This window comes from Pipra filicauda, unplaced genomic scaffold, assembly GCF_003945595.2.
Source record: "Pipra filicauda isolate LSUMZ 115617 unplaced genomic scaffold, ASM394559v2 scaffold80_size11013439_pilon, whole genome shotgun sequence".
NCBI lineage: Eukaryota > Metazoa > Chordata > Aves > Passeriformes > Pipridae > Pipra > Pipra filicauda.
Window position 1 is genome coordinate 4,332,465 of NW_024104987.1, and position 21,870 is coordinate 4,354,334.

Here is a 21,870-nt window from a genome sequence, read left to right on the forward strand (position 1 = left end):
CCCAAAGAAATGTTATTTCTGATTCCTCAGCAGGCTGAGACAGAGGATGTTGCTCAGCTCCGCAGCAAGGCTGGCACAGAGTGTCCCCTAGGCCAGGGCAGGGGTGAAGCCAGTTCTCCCCCAGAGTTAGGATGGGATGTGCCTGGGTGTGAACCCAGAGGGAAGGGCTCCACACAAAGACTGGCAGAGATTACAATTAAATAAGCTGAGCACGACTAAAAATGTATCTCTCCCATTCACAATTTCCATGAATCTTTCAGAAGGCCTAAATCCGAGAAGGTAAATTAACTCCTTATCTGCTCACGCTTTACACTTTTAAAAAAGCAGGCCAGAAGTCTGGAATAAATTCAGCAGGCAGCAATCTCTTGGCCTTACATGGGAACATGTGCTTAATAAAACACCACGGTTTTATCAGACTGTTTCCTCCTGTTTCCTTTCTGGTGGGGAATGGAGGTTACACCCACTGCTTCGTTTTGACGTGTGTAACCCAGAAAAGCCTCAGTTCGCCGTGAAAACGCCAAGTGATCCGTTCCTTTGTTAGAAGATGCCTCGGGGCTCCTGTGGCATTCTTCTAAACATGTCAGGAAAAACTAAATGCATTGTTAACAGCCAGTGGAAAAGCACCACACATTAGTCATCCCTCTTCTGAATGGAAAAGAACAATTTCTGATGAAATATAGTTCCCATATATTCCTAGACTGCTTTGTTGGGTAGCTGCCCTGCCCTGTCTTTCAGCAGCCTCGGGCTGCAAACGGGAATTCTGAAAGAGAAATTTTGATACTCTCGAAAACAATTAAAGGAAAATGTGAAAGTTAGCACTAAAAGAATTTTTTTAAAAGCCGGGGCCGATCAGTTTCTTTAAATGTTTCTTAAACATTTATGTTGTGATTAAATATACCTGTTAAAAATCCGGTCAAAACGAAACTGAAGCTTTCTACTCTTGAAAGGCATCAAAGCGAGATGCTCTGAAATTTACACATAATTTCCTTTTCCCTGAGCCAAGTTGTCAAAAATCAGCATTTTTATGGACATTTCCAGTTTGACAGAAAACAGCTTCACCGCTGAATTTGGCACTCTGTTGTAGGAGTGTCTCAGCTAGAAATGCCATCACAAAACTAGAAGCTGAAAGACACCCTGAGGGAAAGCACGCCCAGGTGGAGAGCAGAGGTGAGCTCCAGGGTTGCTCCACAGCCCTGTGACAGGTCAGTCCCTGCTCCTGGCACAGCAGTGGGGCCCTGGGATGGTGTGTCCTGTTCCCAACTGGTGCGAGAGCCTCGGGATTCATCTGGGATCAGCTACTCCCGCCTAGCCGGGGCTGCTGGCCCTAATGCTGCTTTTGTGGCCCAGCATTGTCCAGCAGAAAGGCTTCGGCTGCTCCTCAATGCCTGTCAGAGCACACTATGGCTGCACTATAGCTGAAGCCTCGCCTGGTGCCACGGCAAAAACCGCAGCTCTTTATGCGCCATCTCATTTCCAGCTCGGCTTCTTCCGAGTAGGAGGCACAAAGACACGTATAAATGGCAATTAAATCAACCACAATAGGTTGTGTTAACTACTGGTAACTAAGAAGCCACCTTGATCCCTCCCTGCATCTCAGACATTCACCGCATGACACCGAGGCCTCGGCTCACAAAGACTTTTCAATTTGGGATTAAACATGTTGCATTGGAAAGAGCTCATAACCCCCAGGAGCAGATTATAGCTGGCAAGGAGGGAAGAATGAATGGCTGAGGGAAGATGGGAGGGGATAAGCATTTGCACTGGAAGAAGGGGTGCAAAGGCAAATCACCATTTTTAAAAAAGTTTTACCGCCTTGCCGTGTTTCTGGGAACTGCCTGACCATGGAGAAAGGGAGAAATTCTGTGGACTGGCTGTTCTAACAAAGCCTGAGTCCACTTGCCGGAGTTCCAGTTCTTGAAACATTGTCAAAATCTGGGAGAAAAATCCCATCCCGAGGGAGACTTAGCCAAAAACTGCACCAGTAAGAATGGGACTGAGCCTCAGCATAACCGGAGAAGGCAGAGCCAGGGAAGGGTGTGGAGCCCCCAACAGCACATGCTGGAAGTGGCAGTTTTTCATAGGAAGACTATTTGCTTCCAGCTTCCATGATTGCTTCTGAGGGCTCGGCCTCCTCCTTTCAGGATTTTCTTGCAGAAACTTTTGCTAGTTGCTCTCCAGATGATTGACATTTAGCCCCAGAGACTATTTTTAGCTGCTTTTATTTCAGCACATGTTCTTGGAGAGTCCCTGCTATTTATGGGGTCCACACTTCCCTCCTCTTGGCTTCTCTGGGGAGAAGCTCCACGAGGCATCTACTGGGAGCATCGTTCCTCCTTTTGTGTCTTCCACACAGCAAAGCCAGGGAATTTCTGAGGTCAACAGCAGCACTCTTTATCACCATGAAGACAGATAATGGAAAGCAAACAAGCCAAGGAAAATCAAACACACTCCAGTTCCTCACAGTGTTTGAAAGGCCACTCTCAGGCTGGTTTGGGCAAAGGTCTGGTGATCTGGACACTGAAGGTGTAATCATGCAGCAAATACATCCAGAGGCAGCTGGGTACAAGTGAGCAGTAAAAGGCATGAGAGAACTGCTGCAATTTGTTGAAGGTAAACCTGACACCAAGACATGAAGTCACCTCTTTGTGAGGGTCACACAGCTTTAAAAAAATGGGAGATATTAAATTACCAGTGTGTCCACAGCCAGCATCGTGGTAGGTGTACATGTGCTGTCTGAGCTGCACACTGATGTCTTGAGGATTAGTTTTATAGCTTTGACACAGATATTATGGGATACAGCTAACAACAACCCAAAACACATGCACCTAAATAATGTTTCCAGCCCAAGCGGCAGCTCTGCAAGTGGGAAAGTGCCTTACATCAGCTTTCACTCATTTCTTTCTCATATGAGAATAGTGTCGAAGTACTAAATCATTTTTACACTGGTAAAGCCACACAAATGAAGGCCTGTCTTGCTTTAACGATTCCCATACAAAAGCCTATTTTTATGAAACATCGGAGACTAATATGGAGATGTTCCTGCTGCTTTTCCAAATGTATTTAAAGTTTTTGAAAGAGTGTAAATTTTTGGCTGGATAGAACTGGGACTCACACATGCATGCACACACATACAGTCAGGACACCCCACAAACATTGGGAAACCTAACTAATCCAGAAGGGAATCAGCTGGAGGCAGAGGTGAAAACAATCTCAAGGTATGAATGTTAAGCAACTGTAATTTTTTATCTTTGCTGTCTTCCCTGGTTTACAAGTAAATCTCTACCACAGAGACATTCAGCACACTCTAATACACAACCCCATCTTTCAAGAGCATCTTGTATATTGGTCCCCAAATAATAATGGCTCAAGCTCATTATCTTATAATCTGCTGGGTTAGGAAGAGCTCATGGGGAGCCAACATATGGATGTGCTTCTGAGCACATTATCAGCTGCAGTGCAGCAGCTCAGCCTGTGGCACTGAGCAGTGGAGTTGGGCACACTCTTTCCTCATTGCCAATATGGCAATAATTAGGGCTGCTATGTGGCTCTGTAGATTAAAGGAACTGGGGGACCAAATTAATCCCAGGAGTAATTCAAGGAAGACAGAGGAGTTACACCAGGAGTCACAGCCCACTGTGTTCCACTCCTTAAAACCATTGCTTGAGAATATTAGTTATTTGCATACTGAAGTCTGAGCTACTAAATAGTAATTAGGCAGCTACATGGGAAAGAATTACCTGATTAGGAGATGATTAATTAGTATCCTGTCAAGATATGATTATCCTGGATCTAGGGAATACATTGCATTTGTTCTTTGCCTCTTACAAGATGATGATGGCAGCATAAAGCACTTCCGCCTTAAATCCCTGAAAGAATGGTAAAAGAGCACAGACAGTAGCACTCTCAGTACCCAGGGATTTAATGAAGATAGAAATATGCAGGACAGACTGACAGCCCTGTCCTGTCACAGCAGGTCAAGAATAGACAAGGAAACAGCTTTATAAAGAGCAAGAAACATGTTAGACCCTACCTGCAAATCCCTCAAATACACTCAATGCACCACTCCTGATGACAAGCAGCCTTACAGTGGGAGAGAAGCACTCTCTGACCCCTCTGTTTGGCAGTGCAGGCACCACACTTTGGGACCATCAGCTCCAAATCAAGCCTTGCAATTTTACAGATGCCTCCAGGGACTGGAGGGTAACAGCACATGCACCTCTGGCTCCTAAGACACCAGGAAAAGGCAGAAGGGCTGATGTGATAGGGAGAGGCAAAACTTCCACCACCAGCTCCTTCTGGCAGAACACAGCCTGACATAATCAGTTAGAACATGCCTTTTGTACAAGGGTGCAGCAATGCCACCCTGTTTTTATAAAGTAAATTTGACACCTACCAACCTTGCCAGTCCAGCAGCTTCATAACCCAGTGCAGGTAAGCAAGAGAGGCACATGCCTTCAGCACCATCACAACCAGACCTTTGATCCTTTCCCTGGCTGAAGCAAGGGAGCCCTGCTCTGCTCTGCCTTTCATTTGGGTGGATTCTGCAGACAGAGGAACAAGGAAAAGCACTCTGGAAAACTATAAGCCTGTGAAATTTAGTATCAAATTCTACCTACATGCAAAAAAGGACTGCTGAATGTTACAGATGCTCAGATATAAAAGCTGGGTCAGCAGACAGGGCACCAGCTGAGACACAGGTACCCGTTCCCACTGGATGATGGACATCTGTGACCTCAGTGGTATGCAGTCACCTGGCTCCTCTGGAAACCAGTCTGACTCTGCCACCAACCTGGGCCTTATCACTGAACAGCTCAATTTATCTTCTTCAGACTTGGATGAATAACAATTTTCTAGCTCCCAGAGAAGCTGCAACAGGAATTCATTAGAGCCTGTGAAGCGCTTTGGTAGTATAATAATGGAATAAGTATTGTAAATAGTTTTTATGCTAATTCCTTCATCTACATAACTGTGGCCACAGCCTCCAGGAATTTAACAGATATATGGAATAAATCTCAGAAGTTACAAGCCTCTGAGGTACCAAGTTTGCAGATCATTTCCACATCTCCCCACCCGTGCAGGGGGCCACCCTACACTTGTCCCTCCAGGACAGGAGAGCAGCCTGCTGTGAGATGATGCTGAGTGAGAGCCCCAGTGCACAGAGCGTGGGAGCTGTGCTGCTTCACACATCTTTGGGATCAGCCTCAGGGGGAAACCACGGGGGTGAAAACCCTTTAAAAATCCCCTAGTGACAAAGGCCATGCCCACCCAGCTCTCTGGGATGGAGGTGTACAGGCAGGCTTTCCTTGGCTGGCCCATTGCTCCAACTGGTGTCTTCCTACTCCTGTATGTGAATGTCATTAGTGCTTCTCACATTCCAACCCTCCCGCTGGGCCAGACCCTTAATTCCAGATAAGCCAAAGCACTCAGGTGACCAGTCCCTTTGGAAGCAACAGGAATAAAGTTTCTGTGCATACTGGTGCCTCCTGGGTCTCCTGGTCACCACCTCCCTGGGAATGCTCAGCAGTGCAGCCTGGGGCACCGAGCACTGTGTTGAACTTTGCCTCTCTGTTACCCCTTAACTAGACAGCTCCCAATTAACAACTTTGTGTGGGCCCAACCAGCTCTAGACAATATTTTCAAATGTGACCACTGTGAAAGGAAAAAAAAACAGGTCAAGAGGATTATGCAGGGTGACTAATGATTGCTGCATGCTGGGCTGAGATGTGAAGTCTGGCTGTGTTTTCAAAGGTACATAATAATATGTCCTTGTCTGACCTGTGGTGCTGTTGACACTTTTTTCTGAGTTGATGCCTTCTCACAAATCCCCATTAGGCTGGAAGCTTGAACACCCACCATGAATGATTCCAGCAGAGTGCAAGGGCTATCAAACTTTGCAGAACTCCCATTTAAGTTTCACTTCATTTCTTAAAAGCCAGACAGCAGAGGCAATTATTGAACTGTCAAGGACTTTTGGAGTTGTTTGCTGAGGGATGTGGCTGCTGTTCTCAAGACTGTGGGGCAGGACATGTTAATTCCATGACAATTCTCTGGAGCTGGCCAAGAGATAAGAGGAGAGGGATGCTCTGCTCAGTACAGCTGGCACATACAGTCAGGGGAATGTGCCCTGCCAGTCAGTTTACCATCCAGAGAGCCAGAACTAATAGTTTTATCCTTATTTTACCGATAGGGAGGACAACACAGTACGATGGAGGTCATGGTTCAGCTGCCCTTCCCAAAAATCACTGCAGGTTTGTAGCACTAAGAAAATGAATTCAGCTGTTTTCTCTCCTGGTCCTGCATTTAGCATTATAGTCCCTACATGTACACCTTTCATTAACAGGGAAGCCGGAATTAATTTTTCTTAGCTGACAAATGTTCATCAGCCTCTCCATCCTGGTCACAGAAATGTGTCCCTTCCTAGCTACAGAAACTGGAAGAGAAGGCAACTCACCTATAGCTAGAGAGGAACTCTGGGGCAACAAGTATTGTTGCAGCCTCAGAGAATCACATAAAAAAAGCCTTTTGTTTCTGTCACAGTCCCTTCATGGCTAAGACTATAAATATAACAAATGCAAACATACCAGGAAAAACATAACCTCTGGTTCAGCTTCACTTGTGAGGAGGATCTGAAAGACACTTCGTGTCAGACAGCAGGGACCAGCCCTTGCATATGGGCTGTTGGCAGCCTGGCAAAAGCCGGGTGTGATGACGACAGACTGGGTGATACTGGGCCCTAGACACGGAGCAGGGAACAGCAGGTGCAGATCTGCTGTAGGAGGCAAGACACCTTCAACTGCTCCGGCATTTTGTCAGAACGCCGCAGGGAAAACTCCCGTCTTCAGGAGAAACAGAGCTGGCCAACAAAGCTCACCAGTGTGGGCAAAGCTGTGGCAGTATTAGCACCATCCAGACCTTTCTGAGACACCATCACATTGATTTCCTACTGCTTTGGGGTGATGTTCACATTTACATAAGTCATGGGGGAGGGCAGCACGTATATTCATCCCACAGTTACCTTTAAAGTAAGGTCAGTTTTAATTCCCAAGCAATCCTACTCTGGCAAAAGGAAAGAAATTCCTTGCTATGGCAAGGGCAGAGCACTGTGACTGAAATGGTACAGCCCAGGCAAGGCTGGAACCCTCCTAAGGCATTGCAAACTGCAGGTTGTAGAGGCTGGAGCTCCTCCTCACTCCTGAGGTACACCACAGAATGTAAAAGAGGACCCATTTCTGCCCCATTGTTACATCTCTGCAATCACAGACTCAGAAGAATAATTTTGCACGAAATCCTTGATTTAGACCAACCCAAAAGCGACAAGAATACTTTTCTTGCTTTGTAAAGAAAAGCCCACTGGAGCTGGGAGACTGATTGTTCCACAAATCAATTCCTTTCCCAAGGGTAACATCTCCACTTGCTCATTCCCGGTCTTTCATCCTAATTAAATAGTGATGTGAAGTAATCAGAAGCATTGTCAATTACTCTGGTGCTGCACAGATACTTCTGAATATACAATATTAGAGGGAAATGAAGCCAATGAAGAAGATTCCCACCCAGCAGCTGCACCAAGAGCAGCAGCTCAGGCTGGAAACATCCACTGAAAACCAAAACAGCCCAGGGGCCTGCAGTGCCCCATGTCCTGTCAAGAACAGGTCATGGGAGGGGCTCTCCCCGTGATAAACATGACCTGGCTTTCAGCAGGAAGCAAACTACCTCCAGTTACCTTTCACATTCTATTTCCATAATCTGTTCAGATTAAAACACTGAACTACTCTTAAACACTGATTCCTGCCCTTGACACTCCCCTCTCCATTCTAATTAATCACGTTCAATATGGAAATGTTCAGATGCCATGAGAAAAGAGGTCCTGTGAGGCACAGAGTTGCCAGCAGGGGGGAAGCTTTGAGACCCCACGTCATCTCCGAAGCAGTTACAGATGGAGAATTACCTCAGGAAGCAGAAACCCGTGTGGTCCATGTGGTTCTTGTTACCCACTGGCTCTTGTGGAAGCGGCAGGAGCGCGAAGGCAGCCCCGGCCTCCCGGAAAGTGGGAGCTGGGGAAAGGATGTTGTGCCTCCCCAGGTGGCACATGCCAGTCCCAGGGAGCTGTGCTAACAGAGGTGAGCCCAGAGCAGGTCACAGGGGATATCCTAACACAGTCTGAGCTCCTGGGAGCTTATTCAGGAAAGTCCTTCCTCCCTTGAGTATCGGTTCCTTCATAAGAGAGAAGACATTGCAGGTGAAGGTGAGTCCATACAGAATGCAAGTATCTAAGTCAAACTAAATCTTACCATTTCGTTCACTAAATATTGATATACTCCTACTAGTGCTGGTTTCTTCACTTTCCAGTCTCTTCCTTCTAAAATGAAGTGGCCCTGTCCTCACAGGGGAGAGGCAAAGAAAGGGCCCTACATGACAGGCACTATAAAAATACAGTTGAGAGAGACTGTCTCCTCCTGTAAAGGTTTTTGATCTAGTAAGACTACACACGAGCTAGAGGAAAAGAGGAAAAGCATTTCCCTCAGCAGCACAGCAAGTAATGCCCTGGCCCTAAGTCAGGAAACATCTGACAATTTGTTTACGGGGAAAAATTAGTAACCTCCAATAACTGGAGAGAAAGTGCTCCAGGACCTTCCCCAGCCCCAGGACTCTCCTTCGTGAAGCACGTGGGTCAGTGTTATCCAGCACATTTCACTGCTAAAACTCTTCTTTGTAGGCCAGCAGGAGATCAGTGACTCTTGGCAGGGCATCTTCAGTGATATCCGAGTACAAACTCTTTCCCTTTGATTTGAGAACCACAACACGACACGGGATGTCTCCTGATTGCAATGTTTTGTCATGGTGCAGTAATCTGAGAAGTCTTACTCGAGTTTCTTAACAGGCAAGGAATTGTACCTGACAACAGTTGAAATCTGAATTTACTGTACAAAACTCCCTTTTATAATTCCCCTGTAATATCTCACCATTGGCTTGGCAATGAGACAAACAAAGATTTTAAGTGCAGCTTCAAAACACAGCAGAAGGAGAAAGCTGGTGATTTACTCTTTCACTTAACTGACAGGTTCCCAGGTGAGAAACCTGTGTCAGCTCTCGCAGCTACACAACCCTGCAAAGTGTGATTCATAATGGGATGGTTGTTGATCCTTGTGCTGAAGAGTTCAGAGGTATGAAAGGCAATATTTATCCATTTGTCTCACAAAATACTGTGCATTACTGATTTCCATAAAAATCAGATCTCAGAGGTGCAGTGAAATACTGCCTTCGTTCATTATTCAGGTCCCCCTCCTCCCTTTTTCACAATAACTAGACTATGAAATATTCTGAGGAGCGTAACGAGAATCCAGTGGAGCAAAGATCCCAAGAAATACATTAGTCCAAAATGTACAGTTTTATGGCAGAGACCTTTTAGAGTTCTAACTATGACAGGCTATTTAAAATTCTGAAACTCTGAAACACAAAAGAGAACCTTGGCAAAGGTGAAGCTGTAAGAGCTGGAAGGAGGGATAAATATGGGAAAAGCTCCTACTGTAACAGTCTCAAAAGCTTACAAGGTGGGAAAAAAGCCCCAACCAACCCAGGTGGAACATAGGCTTGCTTTTCTCATGTTCTTAAGTTGATTTTCATCATGTTGAGTTCTTAGCTCAACATCCCTCCCCATTCTGGACAGGCTCCCATCTTCCATGCTCTAGACTTTTCCATGAGTGTGCCTTAGGGCATTGTAACCATATGGTCCACCTCTTGATGGAAGACACATGGCCCAGTTCCCCCCACAAATGTTCCTCAATGACATTAACCTTCAAGGACACAGAAATTAAAAACTCATTGAAGCCACAAACACCCATAATTTTTTCAACATACACATGCCAGTAATAAAGGCAGAACTGTTACAGATATAGGAAACTTCTCGTGGAGAATATATAAAAATACTCGAGGTTCTGTCTGTTACCAAAACAAGCCAAACATCCTCTCTGCTGCTGGAAGCAGGTGGCAGCAGATTCAGTATGTGTAAGTTAAGACATTCCTCCCATTTTAAACTAGGTCAGGTTTTGTATACAGTGCTATGAATAAATTCCTACCAAGGGCAAGAAAGTTTACCTGAGTATTGCACTATTCTATAAAAACAGATGGCCAAAGCTCTACTGTATTTACACCATATTTATGTATTTGATGGATCTATAAAAGTGTGAAGAACCTGCAAATTTTCTCTCCTCCAGTCATCATCCTGCTTGGCTCTAAGTGGTGCTGCACAAACACACACTGAGAAAGCCTTTTCCCCAAACAATATCCTGAATGACCAGAGACTTCTGTACAAAGGTAACAAACCAGCAGGATTCCCACCGGGGCTGTCTCCTGCAGACTCTCGGGCTCCACAGCTCAGGACAAATCAAAGCCTCTTGCAAAGTCCAACAGTTTGTTATCACAGCCCTATTTACACGGGCTGGCACGAGCTCCAAGGAATCACCCTTTTGGATATGCCTTTTTCTGCTTTATGCATTCCCTCTCCAAAGCCTTCCCAGGCGTGGTGGATGGAGCCTGGGCTGCCAGGTTCACACTGTCAGACCAAAACCCTCATCAGCATTTGCGTCAGCCCTGTATCAACACTGCCATGGTTATATTATTGTTCCAACTGAACCTTCCTAGGAGCTTATCATAACACTGAGTACCAAAACAAGCCCGGGGTCCAGCGTTCACATCCACCCAAACAGGCTGCTCTGTCTCACGGCCGTTCCCCAAGTGATGCTGGAGTCAACTGGGTGATTACAGCAATAACAGCCTGGGAAAAAAGGTGAGCCGAGGAGCAAACCTGGCAAATTAACTCCTAATTAACAAGGCCTCTCAGGGGACTAATTAATCTTTCCTGGATTTCTGTAGACTTAGGAAAGGTGACAACTGACAGTTTATTTCCTGTTTCTCATCTGTTTAGACTGCAGCTGTCGGAGCATGGACCGTTTGACTCTACTATAACCTGTCCCTGTACCTGGTGTCACTGTGCCACCAGCACCAAAACCAGTCTGGACCACGTCAAATGCAAGGAAACGATTCCTCTGATCCACTGAGCTCAGGATGAACTTCAGCAGCCTCTTGCTGGCACGTAATCACTCAACAGAAGCTGCATTTCTCTGCATCCCCATTCCAGGCAGGGCCTCTGTGTCCCTGACTGAAAGAAGGTCAAATAGCCCATATCTCTTCTTAATTTTTAATCGCAATTTCATGCTGTTATTTCAGCTGCTGGAGGCAGTGTAGCACAAATCCCCCAGGAGTAATTCCTAGATACTCTCTTGTAGGCTGGCCTACTTTTTCCTTCTGTTCAGTTACAAATTGCTTCTCATAGCCCAGATGTGTGGCAGTGCTGGCAAAGCTGCCTCCTCCCAGACAAATAAATTCTCCACTGCAGCATGTAAAAAAAAAAAATTAAAAAAAAAAGTCACATTTTGATTTTTCTCCAGTTTCTAAAAATAGACAAGATAATGGAGATCTCATTTTTAGCTCTGTGAGCCCAGCTGAGTAGGATGGTTAATTTTAAACAGTTCTGTTGCCTCTGATAGAGGACAGTGCCACAATCCCCCATGACACCTGACTGGGGCTGAATCCTGGCCAGGAGAACCAGGGGGGAGACACCTGAGCAGGCAGGACAAAGACCACGTGGTTTTGTGGGACTTTGGGCATGGCAAGAGCTGGGTGTGACCTGAGAGATGAAGGACAGGGGAGAGGTGTCCCAGAGCTTCCATAACTAGGAAAAGCTTCAGGCAATGCCATGAGTTGCACGGGTCATTTGGGTGGCAGTTCTGGAGGCTACTGAAATAATGCATTTAACACTAAAATACTGTGCCAGTACAGCAGCAGCTGCGTGGCAGAAATGACTCCTGTAAGATTTCACCTATGGAGGAATGGTTTTACATAATGGGAAAATTTTTAGCGCTATGTGCAGCTCTTCTGTTCTGAAAAAACGAGAGAAGCTGCCTCCAAAAAACTACACTGCTCTCAGTTTGGTCAGAGAGTAGAAGGCAGAAAAGAAGCAGTCAAATCCTTTTTGTTTGCTTGTGCAATGAGGGATTTCACCGGTTTTATTAGCTAGAACATCCCTTTGTGGTTGACTTTCTCTTTACAGCTTCATTACAACCTGGAATCTTGGTTTTATAAACCAGCTTTCACACATTTACACAGAACTTTCTGCTTCTGAAAAAACAAAGCAAACCCACAAACAAATAAAAAGAAAACAACCTATTAAAACCAGTGCTATTACTGAAAAAGAAAGAATTCCTTATATTTCAGTTTCACAGCCTTCCCCCTGAAAATAATCCAACAATACTCTGTGTCCCACAGTCTACCATAAATGGAGCACAAATTTCCCCAAGCAGCGAGGAGAAAAGATATGAAACAGAATAAGAATTTAAAAAAAAAAATAAAAATCAAGAAAGAAAGAGCCAGTGTCAGTTTATGAACTGGAGGGCACAGATTGCCCAGTCACACAAGTGTCAAGAAACCCACTGTGTGTGCCCTGCCCTTATGCAGCTACATGTATTACAGATATTTTGGTATTCCCCAAAGGCTGAATATCAGAGTCAGGATTCCTTCACCACCCTCTGACCGAGCAGTTGCATTTCTTTGACAGGAACACAGTGCAAGGCGAGTGCTTTCATAATATTCCTTTTGCTTATGTTGTTAAGAATGCTGCATTCCAAACACCACAAATAAGCATGGACAGATTTTCAGTACGTCAAACAAAAGGCAAAAAACACTAAACCACAAAGCCATACTTACCTGAAGGATTAAATCAATAGGGATGTGACTTCCTCGATAAAAGAGCCCAACTTTTGCTTTCAGTCCTTTCACAGTTTCTACCTAAACACCGAGCCACAGCCAAAATTGGTTTATCCAGGGAGAGGAATATTTTGCCATGGCAACTGACAATTTCAGAAAAAAACACCCCCAAAACTGTGCTCTGTAAGAAAATCAGCAGATTAGAAGCTTGAAGATAACGCCTTGGAAATAAAAACTTGGGATGAGACAGAAAATGTCTATTAAACAGCAGTTCTGCCAAAGAGATGGGTGACAGGCTTTAAAATAAAGCTTCTGAATGCTTCACAAAACCCCACCTGGGCCACAGAAAAGAAAGAAATACTCAAAAAAAAAGAGCCACAGATAACAATAAATGCACAAAATTACTTTCCTATGGATGTCTGGAAGGACAATCCTCTTGGAACTTCATCTCTGCTGCTGAGTCACAGCAAGGATGGCTGAACCAGGCAGTCAAACCTCCCCGTTTCAAACCACCCAGCCAAATACAGCCCTAAGAAATGGTAAATTTTGACTTTTTTGTGTTATTTTAACGTGTGTTTTATACAACAGTTGAGCGAAAACAAGTCAGGGAAAAGTAATTTTCCCTTTAAAAATGCCAGTGTGTGTGATGTTCCACCAACTCAAAAATTCAACCTGGTTTTAGAAAAGAAAATGGTCCTCAATCTCTCTCATGGCTGTTTTTGGAGGAGTTGGCATTTATTTTGTTGGAAGATGCCTACCTGGCCCTGAGTGCAGAACTGCTCATTCTCAGGGCAGCATTTTGGAATCAGCTTGAGCAGCCAGAGAGGCAGTTTATTTTTATGCAGGTGTTTTGTACCAAGGACACTTATTTTTGCATGTATGCACAAACATAAAAAATACAATTCAGAATATTGCCAGGTGAAATCAGGCAATTTCCATGTAAATGAGTCCCAAATGGGGGCACACTGTGCTCTTCATTGCTCTTGGTAATTGCTCACTGGGGGTTTCTCAGCAGTTGTAGTTAATGTTGCTTTTTGATGCTTCCAAGCATATATGGGAATAAAAATAGGAAAAAACATATAAGAATAAAATAGGAAAAAGTGAATTACTGAGAGTGTTGCCTGTAGAGTTTATTGTAAACTTCTCAGCATTGTGGACAGTGCCTTGCCTGTGTAAAATTTGCCTAGTCCTACCCAGGAACAGGGACTTTTTTCTCTCTCTAACTGTATGACTGTGCTTTATCAAGCTTTTCTCCCACCTTCCCCCTCCAGCGAGGGATTCAGGCAACAATCACCTCAGGAACAACCCAAGGTGTTCATCCAACATCTGCCAGGGTCTAAGAACTCTTTCTACTGATTCCAGCAGGAGCTGGGATCAGTCCTTAGGCTGGACCTCCCAAAAGGTTTACACTGAACATAGTTATTTCCCAGGGCATGCAGCAGAAGCTGAAGGGAAGGAGAACCTGTCAAATTTAGGAGCACCAAATATAAAATAGACTTCTAGATTAGACCAGGAAACCCAGGGAAAACCTCCTGCTTCCCTTGGCCTATCCAAGAGAGGCAGAACATTCCAATTTGCAAACATGCACCGTGTGATCACCGAGTGGCATCAACACCCCGAGAGTGTCAAGCACAGGGAGGGGAGTCTTCACACACAACAGACAGGGAGCATCTGCAGGGCTGAAAACACAATGGGAGCCAAGAATGACTGAGAGCATGTGGGTGGTGAAGAAAACTGGAGGCTGATAAGAAGAAGAAAAAAAAGCCTTCAATTTGCTGTGTTTAATATTGCTGCTTCTAACTGCACAGGCTGTTTTTTCTCTTGGCTATGGGTTGAAAAGGTATTTCCACTTTAACCACTTCTTAGTTACTCTGCTAAGGCAGGAGTGTCTCAGCTAATGCTGCCACAGAGGGCAGGAGGAAAGATGTATTTCACATTAACAGATAGGCAACACCTGGGATTAATGTTAGGAAAAACAGTATCAAGAAAACCCTCCTGACAAATGAGGTCAATTATTCTGCCTGAGAACACTGTCAACTCAATGGTCGAGGTGGAGTCTTTGCTTCAAAACACAGCATGTATGAGGTGAAAATTAAAAATATTCTGGTTTCCCCACTAGATCTGATACTCTTCACTCAAACTTTGCCTCAGCTTCCAGAAGAACGAGTGGGCTCAGTACAGCAAGAGTGCACAGACCCAGAGCAAACTGTGTGGGAAGACACTTTGTCAGGGGCTCAGCACTGCCAAGCCTGCACCAAAAATAAAAATACATCAGCAGCTCTGAAGGATGAGTGGTGCTACCTGTACTGAAGAGCTGCATTAGCTTGTGGTGTCAGGTTAGTACTATGGCTTGACTGTCATTGCTTTGGTGGTGGACACCACCCCAAACTGGGCAGAACAGGCTGCTGGGAAACCAGAAGTGATAAGTCAGGTTTTCTTGGGCTCAGGTAAGATTTGATGTCTTTGCTGGCTCCTTTCTACTGAAGTGACCCAGAGGGGTTTGTTCACCAGCAAACCGGCACTGCTGCAGCTGCTGGTGTGCCTGGTGAAAGGGATGTCCTCAGTGGGGAAGAAAAAGGACAGCTTTATTTAAGAGATAAACAAGAAGAGAACAGCAGGTCTGAGTTCAATAAAACAGTCAATGCTTTCCTGTACTTAGCTTTTCAATAAATAGCAAGAGATGGCACGATCAGAGATAACAACTGCAATCCCAGACTGCCAAGGAAGACCTGTGCAAACCTCTCCTCAGTGCAGCTGTGTCTCAGACTGCCACCTCCTTCCACAGCCTAATGAAAAACCCATTTGGATCAGTCTTTTCCCAGTGCAGAAGGGCTCCCCCAGCTCTGCTCTGACACAGGTGCTAGCAGAGATCCTCGTGCAGCCAGCGAGGAAGGAAAACTTTTTTCAGAAGCTGGTGGGGGCCTCCTAATTGCTACTGGAAATATTTCCAAAGCAGCAGATCAGCTAGCAGCCCCAGCTCCATCCCAGAGGCAAACACAACTCATTTGTCATGTTTCAACAATTTTTCTGCTGCTCATACAGTGTAATTAATCACTTGGCAGGCAGGAGAACACACACAGAGGACTGAAAAGGCAGCTCATTCTTTGACATGCAGCAATCGTCCTGTACTTTGTTAAGAGGCAGATTCACTCTCTTATTTACAGGTGAGAGTAGGAAAAAAAAAAAAAGGTAAGTGGCAACTCAATACAGCAACAATGAATAAGGAACAAACAGCTTTGTTAAAAACAAGGGCCCTGCCGTTATTGTACCTCACAACTTGCTCTTCCACTGGGTTTGCATGTGTGGCTTTTGGGCATTGATTTCAGATGAAAAGGCAACTACTCACACCTAAAAATATATGGTCTGTCCCTTCACAAGCAGCTGCTCAGGTAGGGACCCTGCCAGCTGGTGGTGAGAGGCTCCAAGACCTGTCATTTAACCCTCTCTTTTGTCATCTTTGGGATGCTCTAGAGTCAGGCTCCCTTTAAGTCTGAACAGACAAAATACATCAGGTGAAGAGCTGAACAAGGAGCTCCTGTTGCTGATTCCCTTTTCCCTAAGGGATGCTCAGACAGATGAGCACCTAGACCCAGGTCTCTGCTTCTCTGCCATGCAAACCTTGGCCAGGGAGCTGCAGCTGCAGCCAGCCTCATTCCCTGAGTCCTGTGGCTAGTGCTCCCAGCTGGCCAGGTGCCCAGGAAGGCCTGGAGCCAGCCATTTGGAAATCCTAGACACAGGCACCCTGCTTTGTTTGAGCTGGCTGAATCTGGGTCTGGGCTTTCACACACATACTTCAGCTCTGGACTTCGTGTGGGTTACCATCTCCAAAAGGCTATCCAAGGGCTCTGAAGTGCTACCAGATGTTTGCCACAAAGCAAACTGGACTAGGGAGACTTTTGTCTCCCTTCAAACTGAAGCCAAAACAAGAGTTGGGGCTGTAGCAGCAAACACTGTGAAAGGAATTCAGGAGTGATAAATTGGCTTCTGGCAAATTCAGAGCATTTCTATTATCTCTCTAAAGGCTGTGAGAGGCAGAAATTATACTAATAAACAACACTCAACTGAAGCAGTGCCTCAAATGGAGCACAGTCCAGACCTTAACCAAATCAACAGACTCTGAATTCACAGGCAGACGGGGTAAGTTTATTTGTAGATTCTGGAGCTGAGGGGCTCTACAACTGCTGGCTCTTAACTGCAACCTCAGCCTCCTAAGTTCCTGTGGACCAGCTTTCTCTGTCCAAAAGGAAAACACACTGTTTGCAGGCTGAATCAATGCTGATGGAAATCAGTGGGAGAGGTCTCACTGAATGTAGTCATGTAAGTGCTGCTCTTTGCATTTGCATATCACACCCTAAGAGACCTAAGCTCAAAGGAAGAGCTCTCCATTTACCTGAGATGTCACTCACACAGCCTCTCAATATAGACCCTTAGGAACCTTCCATGGAATGGTCTTTGCATTTTGAAGTGCAGATACGATAGTAACTTTTTTTCTCCTTTTTTAGACCAAGTTTTCAGACATTAAAAGTTTGGTAGCTTTTGCTCTCGTTTACACTGAAAAAAACCCAAAAAGTAAAATCGGATAATTTAGAAAATGTCAAATGAAATGCCCCAAGTTCTTGGTATCAGGGGATTTTATATATCGATTTAAATAAATTGTACCCAGTTGGTTGCAATTAAAGGCTGGAGACTTGGTAGTTTCTTCTTCCCCATTTGACTCAACATATATAAACAGCCAGATCAGTGCAGCCCCTTACTGTGGCTCCTGCCACCTCATCCCACTTCTTGGAATTACCTTCACCTCTTCAGTTTGCTGCCTGTGGGCTTCAGAAAGCTACAACAGAGGGAGTGGGCATTTGGGAGGGGAAGGAAAAATGAAAGCAGGGGACAGAGGGAGTAATACAGGACAAGGATAAATCTCCCCTTCTTCCTCACAAATCACCGTGTGAATACAGAGACAGCATAACAATGAACCAGCTCAGTACCTGCCTTTGTGTAAGCACAACCCCCTGAGAGGAATAAAAAAGGGATGCATTCCCTTTTAAAGTATCTATTTGTGCCATCGCAGCAGTTGTATCCTTCTGCTGCCTGAGAATTTGACCTCACCTGAGAATCAGACAGCCATGCAAAGGGTATAATGGGATGGAAATCAGATTAGACAGGCAACTACCATTTGTGCCATTGGGAGCTGTCCATAAATTTGACTACAGCACCAGGAATTCACACTCAATAAGGGCTGGGAGGTGCAAGGGCAGCTCGTATATTTGCAGTCCGTGTTTCCTTCAGAAGGGGGAACAACTGCCAGGAATGGTGATAATCTCAAATCCACCTGCCCCTCGATTCTCCTGTTTCATCAGACTGAACACTCCAACCTCCTGCCATAGCAGAGGATCCTCAAAGGCACGCACCGAGCCTGTTCACGGCCTCTTCCCAGTCTTCAGCTGACATCTAGCGAACATTTTCCAAACTGCACCTGGAGGACCTGGAGATGGGAGACGGACCGAGCCCCTTGGCGGGCGGCGGTGCAGAGCTGTGGGATAAGCACGGGCTGTACAACAACGTGCACTGCTCCCTGTCCTCTCCCCTCTGCGACAGATCACCCTGTGGGAAGGTGGGGAAGGACCTGGTTCCGCTCCCAGTCTGCACAAATCCTGCTTTTCCCAAATTAAAGTGGGCAAACACCGCATTGACTCCACTGCAGTGGTGCCCTCACTGCAGGGACCATACAGGGGGCTGGTGGACATCAGAAGGAGGGATCAGCAAGGCTTCCACCACAGCACTGCCACAGCAGCTCTTTCTGACCAGGGAGGGTCACCCTCTGCCCACTGCCTCTCCTAGAATCAAATATCCAGCACTCATCAAACTCATCAGCTGCTATCAGGATTAGCAACCTCAATTCCCACCCTCAGGCTCTCCTGGAGGACAGCTGGCAGGAGAGGTGCAGTTTGCAGCCAATCTCAAGTTTGTCTTCAAGAACTGTCTCTCCTCAGCACATCTTTGGGTGACAGCAGATGTGAAATCCCTGAGGAATAAAGACTCAGTGCCCATATCAGCAGCCTTCAACGAGTGTCAGATCCAGCCTGCAATGTCTACACAGCAACAGGGGAACATCAGGAGTGTGCAGAGAGCCCAGTTTAATTTTATAGCCTCTATCAGCTACTGCAGAACAGGGAGTTTGGTTTATGGTATCTATTAAGGTAACCAAGCAACAGCACGGTGGGTATCTATGTCATCAGTTACAAAGAACCAGGGGTTTACAAACAAGCAGAGAGTGGTGATGGACGCTGAGGAGAAGGAAATGTCTCTGTGCTTTTTGTATGAACACTGGAAACCATTCTGTATAACACCAAGGAGTGGTGAAACACCAGCATGCTCATCACACGTCCTTCCACAACGCATGAGTGTTGTTCTCACACTTCACCACCTGTGAAGGTAAAATGCTTTCCCTACTGACTTCAGGATCACTTGTAGTCTCATAACACCACTGACACACAATCCTTGTTTGAATGTACAATGCTAACTGCACTTTAAATCTTCACAATTTACATGGGTGGAGGAGATTAAAACCAAAGCAAAGTGAAGGAGAGACAAAGAGATGCTTAATGGAAAATTTCAGACTGCTTTTCTTGTTAGACTGCACAGACACTGTCAAACTAGGGATAGCAATGAAGACATCTAATGGTTTGAGAATATGCTACACCCACCTGCCAAAATACTACCAAAATTTCCAAAGGTGTATTGTTTGTGCCTCCCAACAGCTCTTGAGTCCCTGTTTATTATCTGCAGAAGGTCCCTGAGGCCTTGTTCACCTACAAAGTTTGACTGATCTAATTAGACACAGATCAGTGTTTTGCACTTGTGAGGTGCCAGCGAGCTGCTACTGGTATCTGCCTTCACAGCCAAGAGGCCTGCAGGAGTATCACAATCCAAATGCTAAATACTCTCACACCAGCTGACAGCTACCCCGTGTTAAATGCAGATAAACCAGAATGGATGGTTTGCTAACAGTCGTGAATCTGGGAAGGAAGAGTTAATAGGCCAAGTAAAACAACAGCATTTACAACTACACAACTACACATCACTCCAGAGGCTTCCTCAGCCCACTAACATGAGACAGAATTAGTGCTTCTCTTACCTGGTAATAGTAATCAACATACTGTGGCTCATAGTGTTGAGGCTCAGAGTTCTCAGGAGACAGGACATCTTTCAGTAAGTCTTCACAGCCTGGCAAAGAGAAATGAGAGCAAATGGTCAAGGCTGAGAGTTCATCTTCCCAGACATTGCACGGACAATGGAGGAAGAAACACAGGTTTGTAGCCAGTCTGTATGCACTTGGAAGCCAGCTTTGGCATATATTTAAACAGCTGTAACAAAGCTCTGCCTTTAGAGTTCTGTCCAGCACATACTCAGTGTGTAGCACTTAGAGAAGTGCAATTCCATTAATGCCAACTCTCAGCACAGATACACTACACAGCAATGAAACTGGGAGCTGGACATTGCTTGGCTTGGTGAACCATCCTGCAGAACAGAAACCCAGCCCTGACCAACCCAAACTCTGAAGTCAAACCCTGGATTTGCAGGCTTGGCATGAGCTAGTGACTGTTGCACATTAGTGTCAGTGCAGCTGCTTCTAATTTTCTCTGGTCAAAATGACAATGGGGCAATACCTAAGTGTCACAAATTCCCCTTCATAAAAAGCTCTGTCACCGAGAGTTCAGTGTTTGGCAAGCAAGTATCTATGCCCTGCGACTGGAGATTTCCAGCTTCCGTGTTTGCTTTTGTTAACAACCACATTAAGAGCTGGAAAAATCAATGTCTGTGTTTCCCTCAGTCCTTCCCTCATCTGGCATCCAGAGACAAATATAGAAACACTGAAATCACCAAATGCCTCGTTCCCCATTAATTACCAGTGGCTGCACTTGGCACGGTGAGCAGCACAAGGCAGGAATGTCAGGCCAGGTTATTTCAGACTGTGTGAAACCTTCTCAGCATGTGTTGTACACTATTCTACTTGGAAGCTGCAATTATCCAGCAGTTATCCCTCCCTTCCATCCCATCACCAATGCAATACATTTGGCTGGGACGTTACACACCAATACCCTCTCAGGAGGCAGGTGAGCCAGAGGAAACAGGGCAGTGTAAGAAAGTGAACTGCAAAGGTTTATACTGTTAGCTGATCTTCTCTCTTGGTTTTAAATACAGCAGTAACATCTGTAGGGATGAAGATATGTTGGGGTTAAGGAGAAGAGTCCTTTACAAAGGCAAGAAGCACTTGAAAAACCAGAAAAGGTGAGCAGAGATGCAGGAAGCCTAAAATGGGGGACCACTATGTTGTCCCTGTCTCGTTGGAGGCAGCACCTGGGGAATGAAGCCACTCCTGAGATCTCAGGAGTGACACTTGGACAAGAGGCAGAAGGACTTTTTCCCTTTTCCAGCTTCTGCAGCAAAGTGAGATTCTGCCGAGGTACTGAACAGAGAAAAAAATGAAGCTGTTAAATGCACACTTTGCTGGAGAAGTTCATGGACAAAAATGGCATGACAGGGTCACTTCCCAAAGAGGAGCTCATCTGGGACTAACAACCTCCTGGCTGACAGACACCAGATGTTAACCTGGTTTGCCTAGAGAGGGCATCTTTCTACATAACCTGCCCTGCCTGTGACTCTTGCATTTCCCACCCAGCCACGACCCTTTTCTTTCCCTTGGCTTTAGCATTAAGTGTTCAGCCTGTGCCTGGCTGAGGTTATTCTCTAGTCCTCTCACAGAGGAGAATTCAATTTACGGTTTGTACCTTTTGACATTAATAACCAAAGCTTATTACTCATCAAAATGCCTTGTGCCAGCACCCACTGTGAGAGTCATTACATGTATGAACTGCTTTGCTAAAAGGTCTCTGCATGATATGGAGCAGCTACTCATTAAAGTGAGCTATCCCCAGCAAAAAAAAGAAAATAAATGCCAAGTGCTGCACAGTAATGGGTGTAGATTAGTGTAATGAAGGAAATATGTTTACACCGTTCTAAAATTTCTCAACAACAGTATCTTCAGCCATAATTCCAAGCTTCATTTTCCTCATGCAGTTGTGTTCACAACAGTGCTTCTAGTTAAAGAGCTCT

At 45.4% G+C, this 21,870-nt stretch overlaps 1 protein-coding gene across 3 annotated transcripts in view; it reads right to left on the reverse strand.

Annotated features, from left to right (window-relative positions):
* The window catches only part of RAB11FIP4 (RAB11 family interacting protein 4), a 116,652-nt gene that overhangs the window by 50,215 nt on the left and 44,567 nt on the right, over nucleotides 1-21,870 (reverse strand). For 2 of the 3 annotated variants that reach the window (XM_027749550.2, XM_027749551.2), the window contains exon 3: nucleotides 19,892-19,980. In XM_027749550.2, coding sequence (XP_027605351.1) covers nucleotides 19,892-19,980 — 89 coding nt within the window. Of the gene's footprint in view, nucleotides 1-12,759; nucleotides 12,825-19,891; nucleotides 19,981-21,870 lie in introns of those variants that run through there. The other variant, XM_027749553.2, reaches the window with a different exon arrangement.